The 17,974-nt window shown below is 46.2% G+C and overlaps 8 protein-coding genes across 8 annotated transcripts; 4 read left to right on the top strand and 4 right to left on the bottom strand.

Moving 5' to 3' along the window:
• Positions 1-1,356: 1,356 nt before the first annotated feature.
• BGW36DRAFT_394818 (putative hexose carrier protein) lies at positions 1,357-3,300 on the bottom strand (the record flags this gene model as incomplete). The annotated part of the gene is made up of 7 exons (XM_046217958.1): positions 1,357-1,533; positions 1,590-1,689; positions 1,746-2,077; positions 2,147-2,477; positions 2,546-2,674; positions 2,733-3,109; positions 3,199-3,300. The coding sequence occupies 7 exons, from the start codon at positions 3,298-3,300 to the stop codon at positions 1,357-1,359; spliced, it is 1,548 nt and encodes a 515-aa protein (XP_046075451.1).
• A 482-nt stretch (positions 3,301-3,782) lies between these two features.
• BGW36DRAFT_372156 (uncharacterized protein) lies at positions 3,783-5,798 on the top strand. Its single transcript, XM_046215445.1, has one exon. It carries the CDS (start codon positions 4,129-4,131, stop codon positions 5,662-5,664), a length of 1,536 nt encoding a protein of 511 aa, XP_046075452.1. The 5' UTR covers positions 3,783-4,128; the 3' UTR covers positions 5,665-5,798.
• Positions 5,799-5,817: 19 nt separating this feature from the next.
• On the top strand, positions 5,818-7,083 carry BGW36DRAFT_110709 (impact family protein). The gene has a single exon (XM_046209228.1). The coding sequence runs from the start codon at positions 5,979-5,981 to the stop codon at positions 6,969-6,971; it is 993 nt and encodes a 330-aa protein (XP_046075453.1). The 5' UTR covers positions 5,818-5,978; the 3' UTR covers positions 6,972-7,083.
• BGW36DRAFT_110710 (uncharacterized protein) lies at positions 7,084-7,558 on the bottom strand. Its single transcript, XM_046209229.1, has one exon. The coding sequence runs from the start codon at positions 7,432-7,434 to the stop codon at positions 7,195-7,197; it is 240 nt and encodes a 79-aa protein (XP_046075454.1). The 5' UTR covers positions 7,435-7,558; the 3' UTR covers positions 7,084-7,194.
• Positions 7,559-8,555: 997 nt separating this feature from the next.
• BGW36DRAFT_356220 (uncharacterized protein) lies at positions 8,556-9,698 on the top strand (the record flags this gene model as incomplete). Its single annotated transcript, XM_046213745.1, has 1 exon — positions 8,556-9,698. The coding sequence occupies one exon, from the start codon at positions 8,556-8,558 to the stop codon at positions 9,696-9,698; it is 1,143 nt and encodes a 380-aa protein (XP_046075455.1).
• A 521-nt stretch (positions 9,699-10,219) lies between these two features.
• On the top strand, positions 10,220-11,540 carry BGW36DRAFT_394822 (putative 60S ribosomal protein L4; the record flags this gene model as incomplete). Its single annotated transcript, XM_046217959.1, has 4 exons — positions 10,220-10,329; positions 10,407-10,501; positions 10,568-10,718; positions 10,778-11,540. The coding sequence occupies 4 exons, from the start codon at positions 10,220-10,222 to the stop codon at positions 11,538-11,540; spliced, it is 1,119 nt and encodes a 372-aa protein (XP_046075456.1).
• Positions 11,541-13,124: 1,584 nt separating this feature from the next.
• Positions 13,125-14,306, bottom strand: BGW36DRAFT_372163 (uncharacterized protein). The gene is made up of 2 exons (XM_046215446.1): positions 14,187-14,306; positions 13,125-14,119 (listed from the first exon to the last, which is right to left on the bottom strand). Exon 2 carries the CDS (start codon positions 13,669-13,671, stop codon positions 13,147-13,149), a length of 525 nt encoding a protein of 174 aa, XP_046075457.1. The 5' UTR covers positions 13,672-14,119; positions 14,187-14,306; the 3' UTR covers positions 13,125-13,146.
• A 2,349-nt stretch (positions 14,307-16,655) lies between these two features.
• On the bottom strand, positions 16,656-17,354 carry BGW36DRAFT_110858 (uncharacterized protein). Its single transcript, XM_046209230.1, has 3 exons — positions 17,190-17,354; positions 17,066-17,130; positions 16,656-17,007 (listed from the first exon to the last, which is right to left on the bottom strand). Exons 1-3 carry the CDS (start codon positions 17,203-17,205, stop codon positions 16,789-16,791), a joined length of 300 nt encoding a protein of 99 aa, XP_046075458.1. The 5' UTR covers positions 17,206-17,354; the 3' UTR covers positions 16,656-16,788.
• Positions 17,355-17,974: the final 620 nt, after the last annotated feature.

Here is a 17,974-nt window from a genome sequence, read left to right on the forward strand (position 1 = left end):
TCGGTCCCTGCAAAATGGTGTGATAAATAAATATTATGAGTAAAGTACACGCTGCCCCGACGCTCCCCACCAAGGCGAGACCTTTTTAGCCGGCACAGCAAATCAGTTTGTGAAATCCTGATTCGTTCCTGTTTCTTCGAACCGATATTTGGCCAAGGAAATGATTAAGGACTTCTTCTCTGTCGCAGGTGAACAAGCAATCGCATGCCTACTGGCAACTTTACGCAAATCTTCCCGTAAGCATATTAACCAGATGCCGGCCTCGTTGACGAGACGGATAGGTGTCTCTAGGAGTTGAGGAAATTCTCGAGAATAACGAGAGACTTATCAGGTCCTCTCCAGCTGCAGTAGCACTTGAGCCTTTTCAAAGCAATCCCCCACGATAGTTTCAAGATGTGTTGATAGTTAGATGGGTCAATTGTGGAAGTAACCTGCTGTGTTTGCATGATCAAAAGCATCTCGGATTTGGTTTATGTTATCAGTATTTCGGCAAACAGTAGTCATATTAGGACTCTTTTAAAATTCAGGTTAATTGATGTTGCCAGGGTCGATAGAGATTGGAATGTATCCAACACTGAAAAATCTAAACAAGATGTCGAAGAACCGGCATTTTCAAATATTTTGAAAGCTATAATCATGACCCCACAAGCAATTTTTACTGTATATTTATGCGTACAATATCCACAAAAGAATAATCGCTGTTTATTCATGGAATAAGGTAGGAATGTTGGAGAAAGAGAGAAGGGTTGGGACTGTACTTAGGGTTAGGGTTAGGGCTAGGCCGGAGGTGCTGCAGGGGTGATAAACTCACCAAGATTGGGAGAGACACCCAGGCAGCATGAACATCAATTTCAAATCAAAAATAAGCAGTATGTAGTTAAACCAAAGGTCAATCTTCACTCAAGATAGATGATAAAGGGTCCATTTTCGTACAGAGTATGGCTAGTCATTACCCGGGGTTAAGGGAGGATCACTTTGAAGACAGTATTTGAGTCATCAGTTGATGTAGGTTTCTGAAATATATAGATTCAGTACATATGTAGCATCGAAATGGGCAGTGGGCAATAGAACATTGAATGCATCAATTGATATGACAAAAGTATGAGGATAGTATCAACATTCTCTGCCTTGCCTTTCATCAGCATTTACACCGATTGTCAGGTTAAATCCAGAATTCTTGGAGAACTGCCCGTAGGTAATGCAAAAAATTTCAAAAATTTCAAAAATTATTAGTATTGGTATAGGTAGGGCTCCTTTTGTATACACACCCTCGAGCACAAATTGACGGGTAGTGTTATATATTTCATTCATTCTACTAATCTTAGATCACTACCAGTCAATGTAGTAACTGAAGAATTACTCTCGCATCGTTTGCACCTCCGCCATGATCTGTTGCTCCACCTTGCCTACATCAACGCTCTCCTTCCCCTGCCGCACAAGTTCAACATTGGGTACCGAAGAATGCTTTTCGCCTTCAAAAATTGCGTCAATTTCTTCAAGTGTTTTGCCTTTGGTTTCGACCCAGTAAACTGCCTAAAAGGAGCTTGTCAGAGGTGATCCGATTTAATGGAAGAGAGACATGAACTTACGATGAGAACTAAGATAATTATATCCCACGACCCATTTACCATGTACATTTTCCATCCAATATTATTAAGCCCTATCGGCATAATGTATACGAACACGAGACTATATTTATTCATTAGCTTAGAAAATCCCTGAATGGGGAAGGACATGGGACGTACGCAAATGCATTCAGTGCAAATGACGAAAAGGCAATTCCGTTAGCCCTTATCGAATAATTAAGAACTTCTGGTGGGTATAGATAAAGCAGTGGCGTCCAGGCAATAGAATAAAATCCTTGGAACAGAAACATCACTGCCACATCTCCATATACTAAAGCGTTGGAAGCACCATCTGGATCATCAGCGTACATCTTGGACAGACCACCTATGATGAAGAGGCATGCAATGAGAAGAGTTTGCGAGAGTAAAGCGGTCGACTTCCGTCCCCATCTAGCGGCAAGATGGGTTCCGACAAGAGCGCAGGCCAGACACCAGACATTCAAAACGACATTCTAAGTATTACATCAGTACCCGAAAGGATTTTGTTACTAAACAGCAAGAAGGAGAAGAGGCTAACGTACTGCCTTTAGCTGCTCAAGGTTACTGGTAATTCCTGCAGTCTCAAGTTCAGACCCGAGATAGTAAGAGGCAATGATATTGCCTGCAATACACGAAAAGGGACCGGCCGAGCCCCCGATGAGTAGACGCTTCCGTGCTACTGGGGTTTTGATGATTTCTTTAGGACTCATGGTACGGTCCTGGCTTTTCTCCCAATTTAGAGTATCAAGAATCTCTTTGTAGACTGTTATCGTTACTGGGTCACTTTGATTCCCATCCGAGTTTGTCAATGCGACAACGAGCCGTGCTTCTTTGTGAAAGCCCTCATGGACTAGCCAACGCGGTGATTCGGGGCTATTTTGATGTATCAGTTAGATTCCTGTGCATACATGTTCAATATATATGATATGAGATAAACTTACATGAAAGGGAGAATAATGATGCAGGCAAGGGAGAAAATTCCTTGAAATAGGGAAGGCGCTCTCCATGCCCAAGTCGAATTCCATTCACCTGTTCCAAGTGTAATTCCAGCGGCAATCAATGCTCCAACACTTCAAGAGGATTGCGGTTACTACGAGTCCTACTATAAAAGCCGCAAGTTAGACTTACTAATAAAAGTCGTTTAACAGCCCAACTCCCCAAGCACGCCACCGACTTGGAAATGTCTCAGCAAGATAGACGCTGCCAGCGACGCCTGAAATGGCCGACCCAAAACCCAGCACAATCCGCGCCACCACGAACATAGCTATATTTTGGGCAGCAGTCTGAAGTAAGATACCGACCAGGGTGACAGCAGAGCCCCAGAAAATTGCTGGACGACGTCCAAGACGGTCTGCCAAAACACCGGAAATAACAGCACCGAAAAAGGTGCCGATGAATACTGATGCTGTATTCAAGCCCGTAGTCGCCGGATTTAAGTTGAAATAGCTGGTATAAGATGGGAGAATGTTGAGTCCGTTCAACATAGACCCGTCATAGCCACCCGTCTATAGCTTCGTTCAGCACGTTGTCTTGATTCTTCTAATTCCCCCTATTTCTTGACTATATCTTGGAAAGAAAAGACAGCAAAACTCACCGCCGACTGAACCATAGCACAGATCATGAGAAGAAATGAAAGAACGAGAGTCGACTCTGGAACCCATGCGGGCATCCAGGTCCCGGTGGACGTTTTCTTCATAATTGATGGCGGGTGAGTTCGAATTGAAAGCGTATCGATATTCTCGAGACTTGGATTCTGTGTCTGTCTCGACTGGGGATCTGCCGTTTGTAAATAGAACGGTATTCACATGCGGGGCATCCCGATGCCCGATAAGAAAAGCTCCCAAACTGGCAAAATATGTTTCATTGAACATGGAGATAAGCTTTATTCTCGGGCCTCCCAGAAACAAGCCAAAAAAGAGCCAATAGCAGGCTTGCAACCCCAGGTTTTGGACAGCCCGGTTGTTCTTATCTAACGAGGTTGCATCCGCGCAATGCAACGGGACGAATCATCAAACGCTGCAGCTGTTTGTACCCAACGCATATGCAATCTGGGGACATCGCACCAATTCTAGTTGGCAGCTGATCCACTCGTCAAATAAGTGAAGGATTTCTTTTGCTGCAAGTGGACGAATAGGCCGACGGAAGATAGTACCGTGATGTGTTCATTTAGCAGCACCAACATTAATATTGTTGGTGTCTTGCACGGGCTGCGGCGCGGAACGAAACATGCCACGGAGTATGCGGGCAGACAGTCGAGATCGTGCAGGTACATTTCCAGGCTTCACAGGGACATTAACACAGCTGGCGAAATAGTAGTCGAGAACCAAGGTTGGATGAAGACACGGTTGAATGAAGGAGGGCAGACCCAAGGGCACCGGCGGCAGGCAGAGCACTGAAGTGGGGGAAGCTAGCCAGTGGTTAAAGAGGCGGACAGTATCTGCACAACGAGGAGTTCCTTCGCATGAAAATATTTTGTCACTGTTAGTTTGGAATTACAGTTCAAGAACAGAAGCTAGGGAGAATCATGGCCGGCCGTCCTGTGATTGCAATTGCTGGTCTCGCGTGTGAAACCTCTACCTTCACTCCGTCCAGGACACTTGCACCGGCATTCCATCCGCGACGTGACGCGGCAGTCATTGAGAAATATGCCTTTTTACATCCAGAAACGCCTCTTGCCGATGCTGCGGACTGGCGAGGTGCTCTGATCGGTCACGCTCTCCCAGGGGGGGTCGTCACTCGAGCTGCATTTGAGGAACTGGCAGACGAAATAACAACAAGGCTCTCTAATATCGTCGCCTCTACGCCGCGCCTTGATGGTTTGTGGTTTGACATCCACGGTGCCATGTGCGTAGAAGAGCTTGATGATGTGGAAGCCGAGCTGCTCCGACGGGTTCGCGCCATCGTTGGACTAGATGTAATTGTGTCTGCATCGATGGATTTGCATGGGAACGTTTCGCGTGAACTTGCTCACCAGACTGATTTGATAACGTGCTACCGAATGGCTCCCCACGAAGATGTGATGGAAACAAAAGAACGTGCCTGTCGCAATCTTGTGGAGCTTATCGCAAAGCAACCTTCAGCCGGTCCTCGCGTTAGACCGTTTAAAGCTTGGATTCCTATTCCAATACTTCTACCAGGCGAGCAGACCTCGACTCGAGTTGAGCCAGCAAAGCATATATACGCTGCAGTGCCTGGAGTTGAAGCTATGGAGGGTGTTATCGATGCTGCAATCTGGGTTGGCTATGCCTGGGCCGACGAGCCTCGGAATCGAGCTATTGTCATGGCCACAGGATGGGACAAAGCTGTTGTCTCAACGGGAGCCGAGAAATTGGCGAAACTGTTCTGGGACTCACACGCAGACTTTGTATTCGTTGCCCCAACTGGTACTTACAAGGAATGTCTCGACACTGCTCTCGCGTCTTCTGCTCGCCCATATTTTGTTTCCGATAGTGGCGATAACCCAACAGCAGGTGGAAGCGGCGATATGACCTGGGGTCTCACTAAATTACTGGATCGCCCGGAATTTAAAGAACCTTCTGGTCCCACAGTCATATATGCCAGTGTCCCTGGACCGAAGGCGATTGACACGGCTGTGAATGCGGGGGTCGGAGCCACTGTGACAGTGACAGCTGGTGCAGAAGTCGATGACATTCATTCAGGACCCATCACTATGACAGGTCGTGTACATTCCATCAAACACGGCGATCGAGATGCCGTTGTTGAAGTTGTGCTGCAAGTCGGTAGTGTCTTTGCTATCTTAACCAAGCTGCGCAAACCATATCATAAAGAGCATGACTTTACTGATCTAAATCTCAAACCTCGCTCTGCCGATATCGTAATTGTCAAGATTGGCTATCTTGAGCCTGAACTGTACAATATGGCTGCGGATTGGATGATGGCTCTGACCCCTGGAGGTGTCGACCAGAACTTGATCAGACTGGGCCATCATCGAATCCGGCGCCCAATGTGGCCGTTCGATAAGAACTTTGAAAAGGAAGTTAATCTTAGGACGCGACTAATTTCATTTTCTCATGAGCCACTGGCTGGTCCGGATGAATAGTGTGCATTAGGCTTGGATTGGTTAAAGTAGATTTTCAACAGATTCACGTTTTGTAAAACAGCTACGACTTGATATTCTAGAGGGATAAAAGTTGTATTTCTTGTATTTTATAAATCACTCTGTATAGAAGTGGCGGGCGGTGAAGCGTTGGTGGGGTGATCGGATCAAATCCGATCTTTTAGATGCTCATTTCATTTCTCTACGAATACCGTCTCTGGCGCTGACTATACCCTTTTCCTTATTCATGGCTTGATTTTAGGTTAATTATTTATTGCTATCTACTCAAGAACGGCCGAGGCATCTATAACGGTGTCATGTCTTCTGACCTCGAGTCTCTGCACAACAGAGATCTCGCCGAGGAAATAGAAGCCATCAACGCAATATACGGCTCCGAAACGATTGGCCTTAATACAGTCACAGTCACTGGGAAACTTACAGAGAATTCACTACGGACTCTAGACTTGGGAAGTACGAACAATGCGAACCAAACTGTCACTACGACTATAAAGATACAAATTCCCAACCATCCTGAATTATCATTCCTAATTGGCTTCGACGACAAATACCCGGAAACATCTCCTAGAGTTATCGGAACGGCATCGACTGCTTCTCGGGGTGAGGGAAGAATAGCGGTTGATGTTCTAGAAGATATTACGCGTCGGACACATCAGCCTGGCCAAGTATGCCTGTTCGAGGTCATTAGCGAGGCTAGCGAGAAATTCGAGGAGTTGAGTATTGGCGTGGTAGATGATGTGACGAAGAACGACAACTCGGGAGGGGTTGAGACTCGCGAGAGTCATGACGAGGAAGACCTCAAAGACTCATTTGCGACTCTCTCCCTCCGAGACGCGTTCGGAATTAACGAGCCTCCAGACTGGAGTTTATCTGACGTTATGACGGAGAAGAAATCTGTCTTCGTTGGAAGGGCCGTCCATGTCACAAGTAAAGCACAGGCGCAGGCTTATTTAGACTATCTCCTTGCAACCGACAAGAAAGTTGCAGCAGCAACTCATAATATCAGTGCATGGCGTATTCGAGAAAAGAAAAATGATGGCTCCGAGACGAGTGTTCAGGACTGCGACGATGATGGAGAGACGGCTGCTGGCGGCCGATTACTGCACATGATGCAGTTGATGGATGTATGGGATGTGCTAGTCGTTGTTACTAGGTGGTATGGAGGCGTGCTATTAGGACCAGATCGGTTTCGCATTATTAATAATGCCGGCAAAGATGCATTAGCCATAGGTGGCTTTCAAAAAGAGCCCTCTGGAGGCAAAGATAAAGGCAAAAAGAAAGGGAAAAAATGATCTATTTGAGTTATAGGTCGTGTATTTGGCGCGACTGACTCAAGATCGCACACTGTCGGACAAGCAAAGAAAGAAGCAAGTGGTGTTGACACTTTGAGAGCATCATCACAATCATCATCTTGTTGATTGAGTACAAACCACAGCCTAGGGAGCATCTTTTCGGACGCGGTCCGCAGGATACTTAAGTCTGAATTATACGCAAGTTCTGGGGTAGTGCAACTACTTAGCATTTTTCTTGCGACAACACATCAGTGGCGAGATAAGCAACTTTTGCAAAAGCAAATCGTCGCAATACCTTTACAAGCGCACCTGTGCCAAGGCAAGCAAATCGAAAGGTAGCGAAACGACGCAATACCGGCTGAAAGATCAATCCACATTTGACTGTAGTCATTATAGCCGCGATTTTGCTCATTATAGACAGACATATATTTACCGCAATGACGCTGTCTTGCTTCAATTCCATGAAATTAAACTCCGTACTCTAAAGTGTATCTAGTATATGATTTTGGTGAATCAAAGACTGCTTTTTGTTATTTATGATATGATGCACCGATGCATCGCAACTCCATGTATTTCTAAGAATAGACCAAGTACAGGTATACAGACTGCGCTATTCCCTTTTAGGTCTAGCGCCATAGTCCTTGCTGATTATCGAGTCCAAGTTTTGATCCTGGCAATCGCATCTGTCTCCACCAATTTGTCCTTGCTCCGTTCGTTACACACATGCAGTATATTTCTCTTTGTCGCAAACGAAGCTTACCCATTCTGTTGTTTCCTAGAGCAATCCACATGATGACCGATTGACAAAGAATATCCACCGACAATGAGTCAAGCTCTTGGCCACATATCCCTACCATGGAGTATTAAATCGTAGACAAAAGATTTTGCGCTGGTAGTTTGGACTGACAGCAGCAAATATCGACCAAATATGGACTTTTTGCTTATAGAGCGGCCTTGTATTGAGATTTCTGTGGAAAGGTGACAGGCCAATTCAATACAGGTGCCGCTTATTTGCCAGGCAAACAGGCTGCCAGCCATCTCGAATACCATTGACCAACCTCCTTTTGTTCTGGACCTTGCATACAGCGGTTTTCTCCCACTGATTCAAACAATTAGTCTTAATCAATCCGGACCCGCAGATCCAGATCCTTTGAGTCAGCGGACAGTGTCTATTGACTATTGGCTTCTGGCCAGTCATTGACTGAAATAAATTGAGTGAGACTCCTACCTGTACCTTCATTACCGCTATTTATTTGTCACTAACTCGAAGACTCGACTTCGTTTTTCGCTTTTCCTTCGTCCTTCTTTTCAGGCAAGTCCTGGCTACATTCTTTATTTTCCTTCCCTTGATCTCTCAAGTCTTGCCTGGTGCAGACACCTATCCTTCGCTAGATTTCGAAAAGCTCGTTGCCTCGTACTCGACCACTGATCTGTGATACGTTTGCGTCGTCTGGCACGACCGAGTATCCTCATAACCTTGAGAACCAAGCTTACCAAGTTATAAATGCTGGAAGCGTCGCCATGAATCTCCTCAAGTCTATTTTCATACTTTCTATCTTGATGGTGGCATCTGTGAATAGCCACATGATTATGAACACTCCATATCCTTTTGGCGATGGCCTGAACAATTCACCTCTCGCGGCCGATGGTTCTGATTTCCCCTGCAAGCAACGCGGAGATAAAACGTACTTTATGGAAACTGGAGACCCCCTGGGAAAAAACAGGTTTCCAGTCGGTTCTAACCAAACTTTGAGCTTCACTGGGAGTGCTGTTCATGGTGGAGGCTCCTGTCAAATCAGCTTGACCACTGACTTAACCCCCTCGAAAGCCTCACAGTGGTTCGTTATCCACTCAATCGAAGGAGGCTGTCCAGCAATGCCAGCGACAATTGATCAAAATTTGCCTGCGAATCCTTCTGGTAATGGTGCTTCCACGTTCGAATTCACAATTCCAGACATCGCTGTGGGGCGATACACTCTTGCTTGGACATGGTTCAATCGTATTGGCAATCGTGAGATGTACATGAATTGTGCTCCTATCGAGGTCACCCATCTAAGCACTAAGCGCAGCGATATCGCTTACAAGCGTGCTAATGAGTATCCTGAAATGTTTGTCGCCAATATCGGTGGCTGTACAACCAAAGAAAATTTCGATATTCGCTTCCCAAACCCCGGCGACTCCGTCCAGTATGCTGGAAATCCTTCTAATCTTCTACCGTCCGACTCGCCTGCTTGCGTTGGCGGTGCAGGTATTACAGCTACTGGCCTAATTCCTGCACCGTCGCCCACTGCTACTGGCGCTGTTACTGGCGGCACTTCCTCGGGTGGCACATCAAATCCTCCATCTGGCGGGTCCTCCGGTGATACACCGAAAGTTGCACCGACGACTGACTCGCCAGGAATGTTCCTAGAACACACGGCAACTACGATCGCAGTTGTGCCTACTTCACCACCTACAAGCGGCGGCCCATCCCCCGAATCTTCCACCACTTCGTCTACCAATGAAGGGCTTACTGGAGCTTGTACTAACGAAGGCGAATGGAACTGTATAGGTGGTCACTCGTTCCAACGCTGTGCTAGCGGCACCTGGTCTGCTATTCAGTCTGTCGCAGCCGGCACTTCTTGCACGCCGGGACAATCAGCAGTAATAAATATTGTTGCCACCAAGCGAGGACATGTTGAAATGCATCGGAGACGATTTGCCGCCAACAACCATGTGCACATCTAAATCATCCACAGGCTGGCATACCAAGATTTTCGTTTGATTTCTTCCCATTCCATTCGTTATGAAATATGCCTTGGTTCTTTGTAATTTCCACGAAATCCTTTCCCGATAGAGGCAAAAATCGGCGATCATGTTGTTTTGAATTGCCATGCTAGCTCCAAGAACCATGAGACATGAATGATAGTCTTTAGTTTATGAATTGGTATTTCTCCAGCGAGTCATCTAGACCGCCATGCAGGTTTCCAGCTTCGCAAACATTAAAATGTACGCCACGACTCCTATAAATGTAATGTACAACGTAAAGCCCACTCCAGTCTAATCATTCGGAGATATGATATCATTGGTTGGAGCTTTAAAGCGGGCTTCGACCCGCACTGCCAGCCCTAAGCCCTTGTTTCCTGTTTCGGCCGGGAACCGCACCGCCAGCGGAGCCACTAAGCGAGAAATTTCAACCCACATCTTCGAGACCGCTATCTCGACATCGAACTGCTAACGACGACAACACCAGCACACTGTCGACAACAATGGCGTCCCGACCGACTGTTACCATCACCACGGCAGAGGGCAAGCCTTCGGGCGCTACCCACACTCTCCCTACCGTCTTTTCTTCGCCAATCCGTGCGGATATTGTCCAGTGAGTCGCCGATTAAACGACAACAATAAAAATAATTGTTGGGAGGCCAATTAGGACGGCGCTGATGGATTCTACAGGAAGGTTCACACCGGCATTGCGAAGAACAAGAGACAGCCCTATGCTGTGAGCGAGAAGGCTGGTGAACAGACTTCTGCCGAGTCTTGGGGTACTGGTATGTGGGATTCGGAGATGTTTCGAGATGCGAAGAACATGGAAAACTAACAGCTTCTTCGAACAGGTCGTGCTGTCGCCCGTATTCCCCGTGTCTCCGGTGGCGGTACTCACCGTGCTGGTCAAGCTGCTTTCGGTAACATGTGCCGTTCCGGTCGTATGTTCGCGCCTACCAAGGTCTGGAGAAAGTGGCACCAGAAGGTCAACCACGGTCAGAAGTAAGATACGCATGGTGCTAGATATGGTGCTGGGTTTTCAGTGCTAATGATCGATACAGGCGTTTTGCTACTGCCTCTGCGCTAGCAGCTTCTTCCGTTCCCTCCCTCCTTTTCGCCCGCGGTCACCGCGTCGCCAATGTCCCCGAGGTCCCTCTCGTCGTCGAGTCCAAGACGTTCGACAACGCCGCTATCTCCAAGACCAAGGCCGCCATTGCCCTGCTCAAGGCTGTCGGTGCTGGTCCTGACCTCGTCAAGGTCCAGAAGTCCCGCAAGATCCGCGCCGGTAAGGGTAAGTTGAGAGGCCGTCGTTTCCGTCAACGCCGTGGTCCTCTCGTTGTCTACAACCCTGAGACCGATGGCAAGGAGCTCGTCAAGGCTTTCCGCAACATCCCTGGTGTCGAGACCTCCTCCGTCTACTCTCTCAACCTCCTCCAGTTGGCCCCCGGTGGTCACCTCGGTCGCTTCATTGTCTGGACCTCCTCTGCTTTCGCTGCTTTGGATGAGGTCTACGGCACCACCACCACTGCTTCCGCTCTCAAAAAGGACTTCCTCTTGCCTTCCAACGTCCTAGCCAACGCCGACATTTCCCGCATCATCAACTCTTCTGAAATCCAGTCGGTGCTCCGCGAGCCCAAGGGTGAAGCCCGCACCAAGCGCAGCCACGTCCAGAAGAAGAACCCTCTCCGCAACAAGCAGGTCATGCTCCGTCTCAATCCATACGCCGCCCAGTACTCCAAGGAAAAGCTTGGCCAGAAGTCTGTTGAGCACGGCAAGCCTGAGCGTGCTGGTGAGCAGTTCCAGAAGATCCTTGCTGAGCAGTAAACGTTTCTTTTCCTTTGTCTTCTCTCAAAAAGGGGTTTTTCTATCTTCTATACCGGTAGTTTAGCGCAGCTACATGGAATGAATATGCATGGGTGCTGTAATGTGTGATGCCAACACTTTCTTCTCCATTGCGTTTAAACCGCGTACACTAGAATTCCGTAGACTCGACGACCTATAAGAAGCATCAGGGTTGATAGAAAAGTCACCACTCCAGCCTAGTTAAATTGCCGACCATATCTACATAGGCTTCTACATTTACTATCTAATCCAGAGACTTACCAGGCTATCTTTAATTCCACACAGCAAGAGACATCTGCTCACAGAACATAGTATACGCCCATCTTCCTAATTTTCGATAACATCAGACGAATGATTTTCTTTGATAGGCAGTGCAATTTGATTCAATTTTGGACAGGTAGTCTCCGACGACACTCGGCACTGAGGATCTCGGGTTTCCGCTTGACATGTCTCTTGATGCTTCTGCCCTGTATACACCCGACGCAGAAATGAGGAATCTGTCGACGGGCCATGGCTGGATCGTTCATCTACAGAATGCGTGGAACTTGCTGATGCAGGTATAATAGAATAGATTTGGGAGTTACACTATATGCTTATTTCTCTACACAGTTGACGTACTCTCGAATCGATAATGATGAATGTGAAAACCATAAAGAGATGATAATATCTAAGAAAACCCTACCTGAGAGCGATATTTTTACTTCAACGTCGCACAATTACGTCTGGGAAAGTCATATTTTCTCCGACAGCGTCGCTTTGTTATCGATTTACGTCGTACATTGCCACCTGTCTATCTGAACAATTATGCGTCAAGTACATCCCTGATTCTACAGAAGATATGTATGTACGGAATCCTCATTGATCACTGGAATTAACGCGATGGTGAGTTGCAGCGTCCAACTGGTAAAGCATATAATCGCATTTTTTGGTCTCTCCTCTATCCCAGTCTAGACAGGGTATAGCAAAATCTGCTCGTAACATAGCTCTTATCTTCTACATACATTCGTATCTTGACAAGAGATATCACATGGGAAGCTTATTGATATTAATACCTATGTACTATTATTGCTGCTATTATTCTTTTATCTTATTATCGTTAGTAATAATATAAGTTTATGCAACATCTCGTGTATGAATATACCCTGCTGGTACCAGCGTCAATTGAGCCAGACGGTCGTATTGCATCATACATATGTAGTCAGCAAATTCCAAAACCCAAAAGTGTGTTTATTTTGTTATATAATTAAGTAATTTGAAATTAATCAAGATAAGTAATTGCGGCGAGCATTTCTCATTTTCTGGATTCGATGGTTTGAATGCAAAAGCAAGGATCATAACCTGGATCGGAGGTTGCATGAAGATACTATGTAGCATAAGTGAAAATGAAGAAACATATCGATGTCACTGCGGCCTTTTTATTTTTATCTATTCATGTACTCAACTGTTATGGTCTGGATAGGGCGGAGACCCGGCTTACTCAGTACGACGAAGATGTACAACAAATTATTAATGATTCGTACTGTATTACCATTCTAAATATATTTTTCGTAAATATATTTCAAGTGTGGCAAGTCTGCGGTGACTAGATTTAGTATACACCGGAGCCTAAATATACGAGAAAAGAAGACCAACAACAAGCAAAAAAACCTATATTTTGTTTCTTTCTAAGCGAGCCGGTAATTTGTCTTCCGATTTTATCCTTGGCTAGGGTGTGCGACCAACAGTACCAAGAGATGTTTGTTGACAAGTTACACCAACCATGTTCATCATTCTTATTGTGGATGATTAATCGGCGAGATTCTCGTCGCTTTTCAATAATACAGTTCTGCAGTGTTTTCATGTCATGTATTATCCAATTTTTCATGTCCGATATTCGCTGGGAAAGATATTTTATGTACATATGTACCAGGATCGCACCCCTCCTTGGTAAAATGGTATTCAATGAATCCGCCCAGTCAACATCAAAACCGAGGTGACTAGGATAAGAAAGAGAGGAGAAGAGAATAAAAGTAGTTCCAATGATAAGAAATGATTTATATGCAGTCATAGCGAAATCAACTCTGAGCACCCGAACCAGAACCGAGACCCGTATAAAACATCTCATAGTCAACATTCAATCACCGACAACGGTACAAGGTATAACGACCTGGTATGGAGAATTAATATTGCCGATCGCGAAAATTTCGTCAAGCCACACTGCAAGTCCGTCCGGGATGTGGAAACGAAGGAATGGATAATTTGAAAAGCTCCGGGCTAAGTATAATATCCCGTTGGATTAAAGATTCCATGTTGAAGATTTTGATTCAGACTGTCGCCGGTTTGCAGTTGGCCTCAATCCTCTCGTGGTCCATCAATTGATGTTGTTGTTGTTGTTGTTGTTGTAGGACTGACTAATGATTTTGTATGTACTAGGCATTGGATATTCAACCAGTTCGGGGCTGGCATTCAAGATCCAAAGATTTAATTCTTATCTCAGCACGGTAAATAGTTAACCAGTTATTGCTAGTTAGTCAATTAACTTGATATGAGCTAGATCTAGACTTTGAATAGCTATCTGTGATCTTGGCAGCATTTACATAAAAATTAACGGATTGCTTGCAGGAAACGCTTTGAGACTGAAATACTCACCATTTTGATCCGCATCAACAAATTACATCAAGCTTCAGTCATAGCATTACGTATAATCCGTAACTTATAGCAAACTAGGCTTGCGAACCTAGCCACCACCATGCATTAGACAAGTTTCTATATCCAAACTGGCAGCACGTATACCGTATACAGACACCCCCCTGTACATACAAAATATTAGGAAGGCCCTAAATAGTGAAAGAGGACCCTTGCAGAGCAAGAAACTACAAGGGTCTTTGGGCAAACCCCCGCTTTGGCTGGTGCCGATGCCATCCATGCGGCCCATGAGCGATTAGCATTGCCATTGACGCGCCGTTATCTTTATCCGAGGTATACGGCATTCGGCATACGGCCTCCCACAGGCATTAATCATTAATCATTAATCATTAATAATAATATTATGATTTTGGCATTGATTCAGATGTCAAATTCATGATCGACTGGGCTGGCCATTTCCCGGAAAGTGGGCTCCGTGCCGATGGTTACATGTACAGCACATTAGGCATCGTCCGAGTGGTGGCGTCCGAGTAGCGGAATCAATGTGTTGGTTGGTTTGATAGCATGTCGTCTAGTAGCAATTAATAATAACACGGTTTCTAAGAACTAAATGTAGAAAAGAGACTAACCAGCCATGGAGTGCCGGATGCGGCGCAGAACCCGGGACTGAGCATTAGCTTCCGCGACTGATATACTGGTAGTTGATTAACCGAGCCCGATGGCTGCTGATCACCGATGCTGATCACTGACGCTGATAGCCTAATACTGGGCCTGGACTTCTGAAGAAGAAGAAGGAGGAGGAGTTGGTGGTGGTGGTATGGCTGGACAGTGAACGCAACAGCGTCAGTAGTATATGGGGGCAAGCAAGGCCCTGATCCTCCCAGAGCCAGAACAGCCGGAGCGGGTCGAGAACAGCCAATTGGTTGCGTCGAGCATGATACTTAGTCTCAAAGAGTTAAAGTGAAATTAAACAAAGAGCTAGGGTCAGAGTCAATAATTTATTATTATTATTATTATTAGTATTATTATGCCAGCAGCGGCGTTGTGCTACTTGAATTGCATGTGAGGATAACCACTGGTGAGTTCGCAAGGCAGGCTCGATATCTCGGAATCCTCATTGCATACACGGAGAGGAATCCTTTCGGAGTCCACTCAGTGAAGTGACGATTGGTAATGACGAATTTATGGTTATAATTACCGCAGAGTCAAGAGCCTGCGCTTTCTTTTGCAGTAGCATCGCTGCCCTGCACAAGCAGGAATCGCCATGATTCTGGCCGAGCTAAGGAAAAGAGCAAAAATGCATTGCAAGGTCTTACGGAAGAAATACTACCCAGCTGCCGGAGCCTATATACGAATGAGCAGTAAGTTAGTAACTCGGTCACAATCAAGGTTTTGCGCCTGCTACCCTCAATCGGCGCTCTCCGCCAAGCCGAGGTCTTTGTTTGTGTTATTATACTGAGATATTTTGAGCATCCAAGGTTCGGTAAGCGCCACTAAGGGGTGAGTTATGGTTAATGAAATGAATGTCATCGTTTTCACTTTTTGTTTTCGCATGTGCCAGCAAGTACAAGGCTGGTCGAGTTGAAGCAGAGACGGCAGATGTGATAATAATTATTACGCCATCGGTAATGAATAGTAACAACACGGTATTTTCAGCTTGGCATGTAATCCATATTTGTTTTCGAAAGATTTGGCTCTGGCGTGGATTGAAATCACCCTGTTTTAGACTGAGCACAGGGTACACGGAGAATGGACGACTTACTACTGATTATGGCAAAGTCAATCAGATCGAACAACAGCTGATATTGACGGTGGCCTTTTCCAATGGACTGAATATTCTCCGAGGACGGCTCGGCGGCGATCATTGACCGCGCTGTTCCCAATCTAGTAGACGACGGACGCATCTCAAAATCATGCCACGGTAGCCCATCTCGTGAATCGCAACAATCTTTACCGAGATGAGAAGGGGCTTAGCCTAAACTTAACGACCTGGGAATCGTGCTTCTGCTGATTGCAGTCAAGTTACGTATGTATGTACGTATTCGACTTAGCAGGCTCTACTCGTTGTCGATCTTAAGGGACGTGCACGTTTCGTTTGCCGAACCCCGGCGAGCCGAGAATAATATGGAGAATGAAGTATAACGGATATGCTTATAATATTGATATTATTATAATCAGGTTACTATGCATTCTCTTTGTTGCGTGGCCGGGAGACACCAGATCCTGGCGATTTCGTCAATAATTTCCCCCCAAATGACATGATATATTTGTTTACATGTTGTCAATTTCTCCGCCATAGTAATGGGCCAGCCGAGCGCTGGGCCGCTAGCCAATTTTAAAGACACGGTTACACGATGCAATCCATGGTTGTGGAGATGATCCATTTCGTACCGGTGGAGCTCTCGATCATGTTCATGTTCCATTCGGAAGTCGCAAACAATCCCCATCTCAATGTGCGTGTGGAAATGACATCTGGTTTGGAGGCCTAAGAATAAGCGAGCCAATAGTTGGTTGCTAACTGCCAGGGCGACTGAGTTTAAAACCAGCCCCGAACATGCTATTTACTTGAGCCTTGAAGTATCAGTCCGTATAGGTAATTCGGCCGTCACTCTTGGCCCCCTCGTGTTCTCGTTGTTGGGCTGTGGTACTGTAGATCGCGAACCAGAAGTCGAGCTCTGCATGGACTAGGTGGAATTTGAATCGTAGTAGATGTCATCCGATCGAGACTTTCGTAGGTCGCAGCCGATTCATGCGCCAAGGGCACAGTGGATCCTCCAGGTACGACTGTTACTTTTAATCCTAAGGTGCTATTCCATAGTAATAACTGTCAAGGACTCAGCACGGAGTAAATTAGTCTTTAGCTGCAGCGCTCGGTAGTTCACATTTTTCCTTTTTCGTTGCTGCCACACTAAACAAGGGCGGAAAGCGTAGACGGTAAACAAGACCGCTGTAGCCATTATTTGATTAGTTTTGACACCATGTTATTATTATCTCAAAGTTCATTACCAAGACAGTAGCCCATTGTCAAGCTCCTAATGGCTAATAAAAATTGGACGCTCTGGGATGGATCGATCTTTAGTTAGTCAGCCCAATAAGAAGTCCTCCTAGGCTCCCACATTTGAAACCTGTCGATCACCAGGGGCGCGGAGAAAACGAAGAACCAATGTACGTACCCGCGACGATCTTGCGCCAGCTCTTTTCTAACAAAAAGTGAAACCAAGGGGCCCTTGTTTCCTTCGACATGCGTACAGGTTGAGTACCACGTATGCTATGCCGTACTGTTGAAAATTTTCTCTCTCATGGTGGAGACTGTTCACATAATTAAATTAGTGCCAATAACAATCCTTTCCTAGTGAGTCTTTGTTTGCCTGGAAGGAGGGTTACAAATCCACATGCCACATGGGCAACACCTAACAGGCCATTCAAGTTATTCCGTAACAGGACTGTTGGTCGCGAAAATGGGGTTCCGAATATTCCGCGAGATTTCTCGAAGCCTGCCATCCTGCACGCTATGACGGCGGGCCTGTTGCGTGGATACGGACAGTAACAGCTCCGGTTGGGCCAAAGTCGGCGCATTTGCCAATGCCCCAGAGCCCGGGGCAGGCTAGCATCAGACTAAATCATCGCCAAAGTCGCTAGGCCACGACTAGTGGCAGGAGGAGGACCCTTTTGGAGGCTACCGAGGGGCGTGGATGCTCGGCAGTTACACTCGTATGCGGGCGTCTGGCGCTACTGAGTGGTAGGCCGGCTCGAAATTAAGGCTGGAGGCTGGAGGCTGGAAGCTGTCGGCA

The sequence above is a fragment of the Talaromyces proteolyticus genome (genome assembly GCF_021365285.1).
Source record: "Talaromyces proteolyticus strain PMI_201 chromosome Unknown BGW36scaffold_3, whole genome shotgun sequence".
In the NCBI taxonomy this organism is placed as follows: Eukaryota; Fungi; Ascomycota; class Eurotiomycetes; order Eurotiales; family Trichocomaceae; genus Talaromyces; species Talaromyces proteolyticus.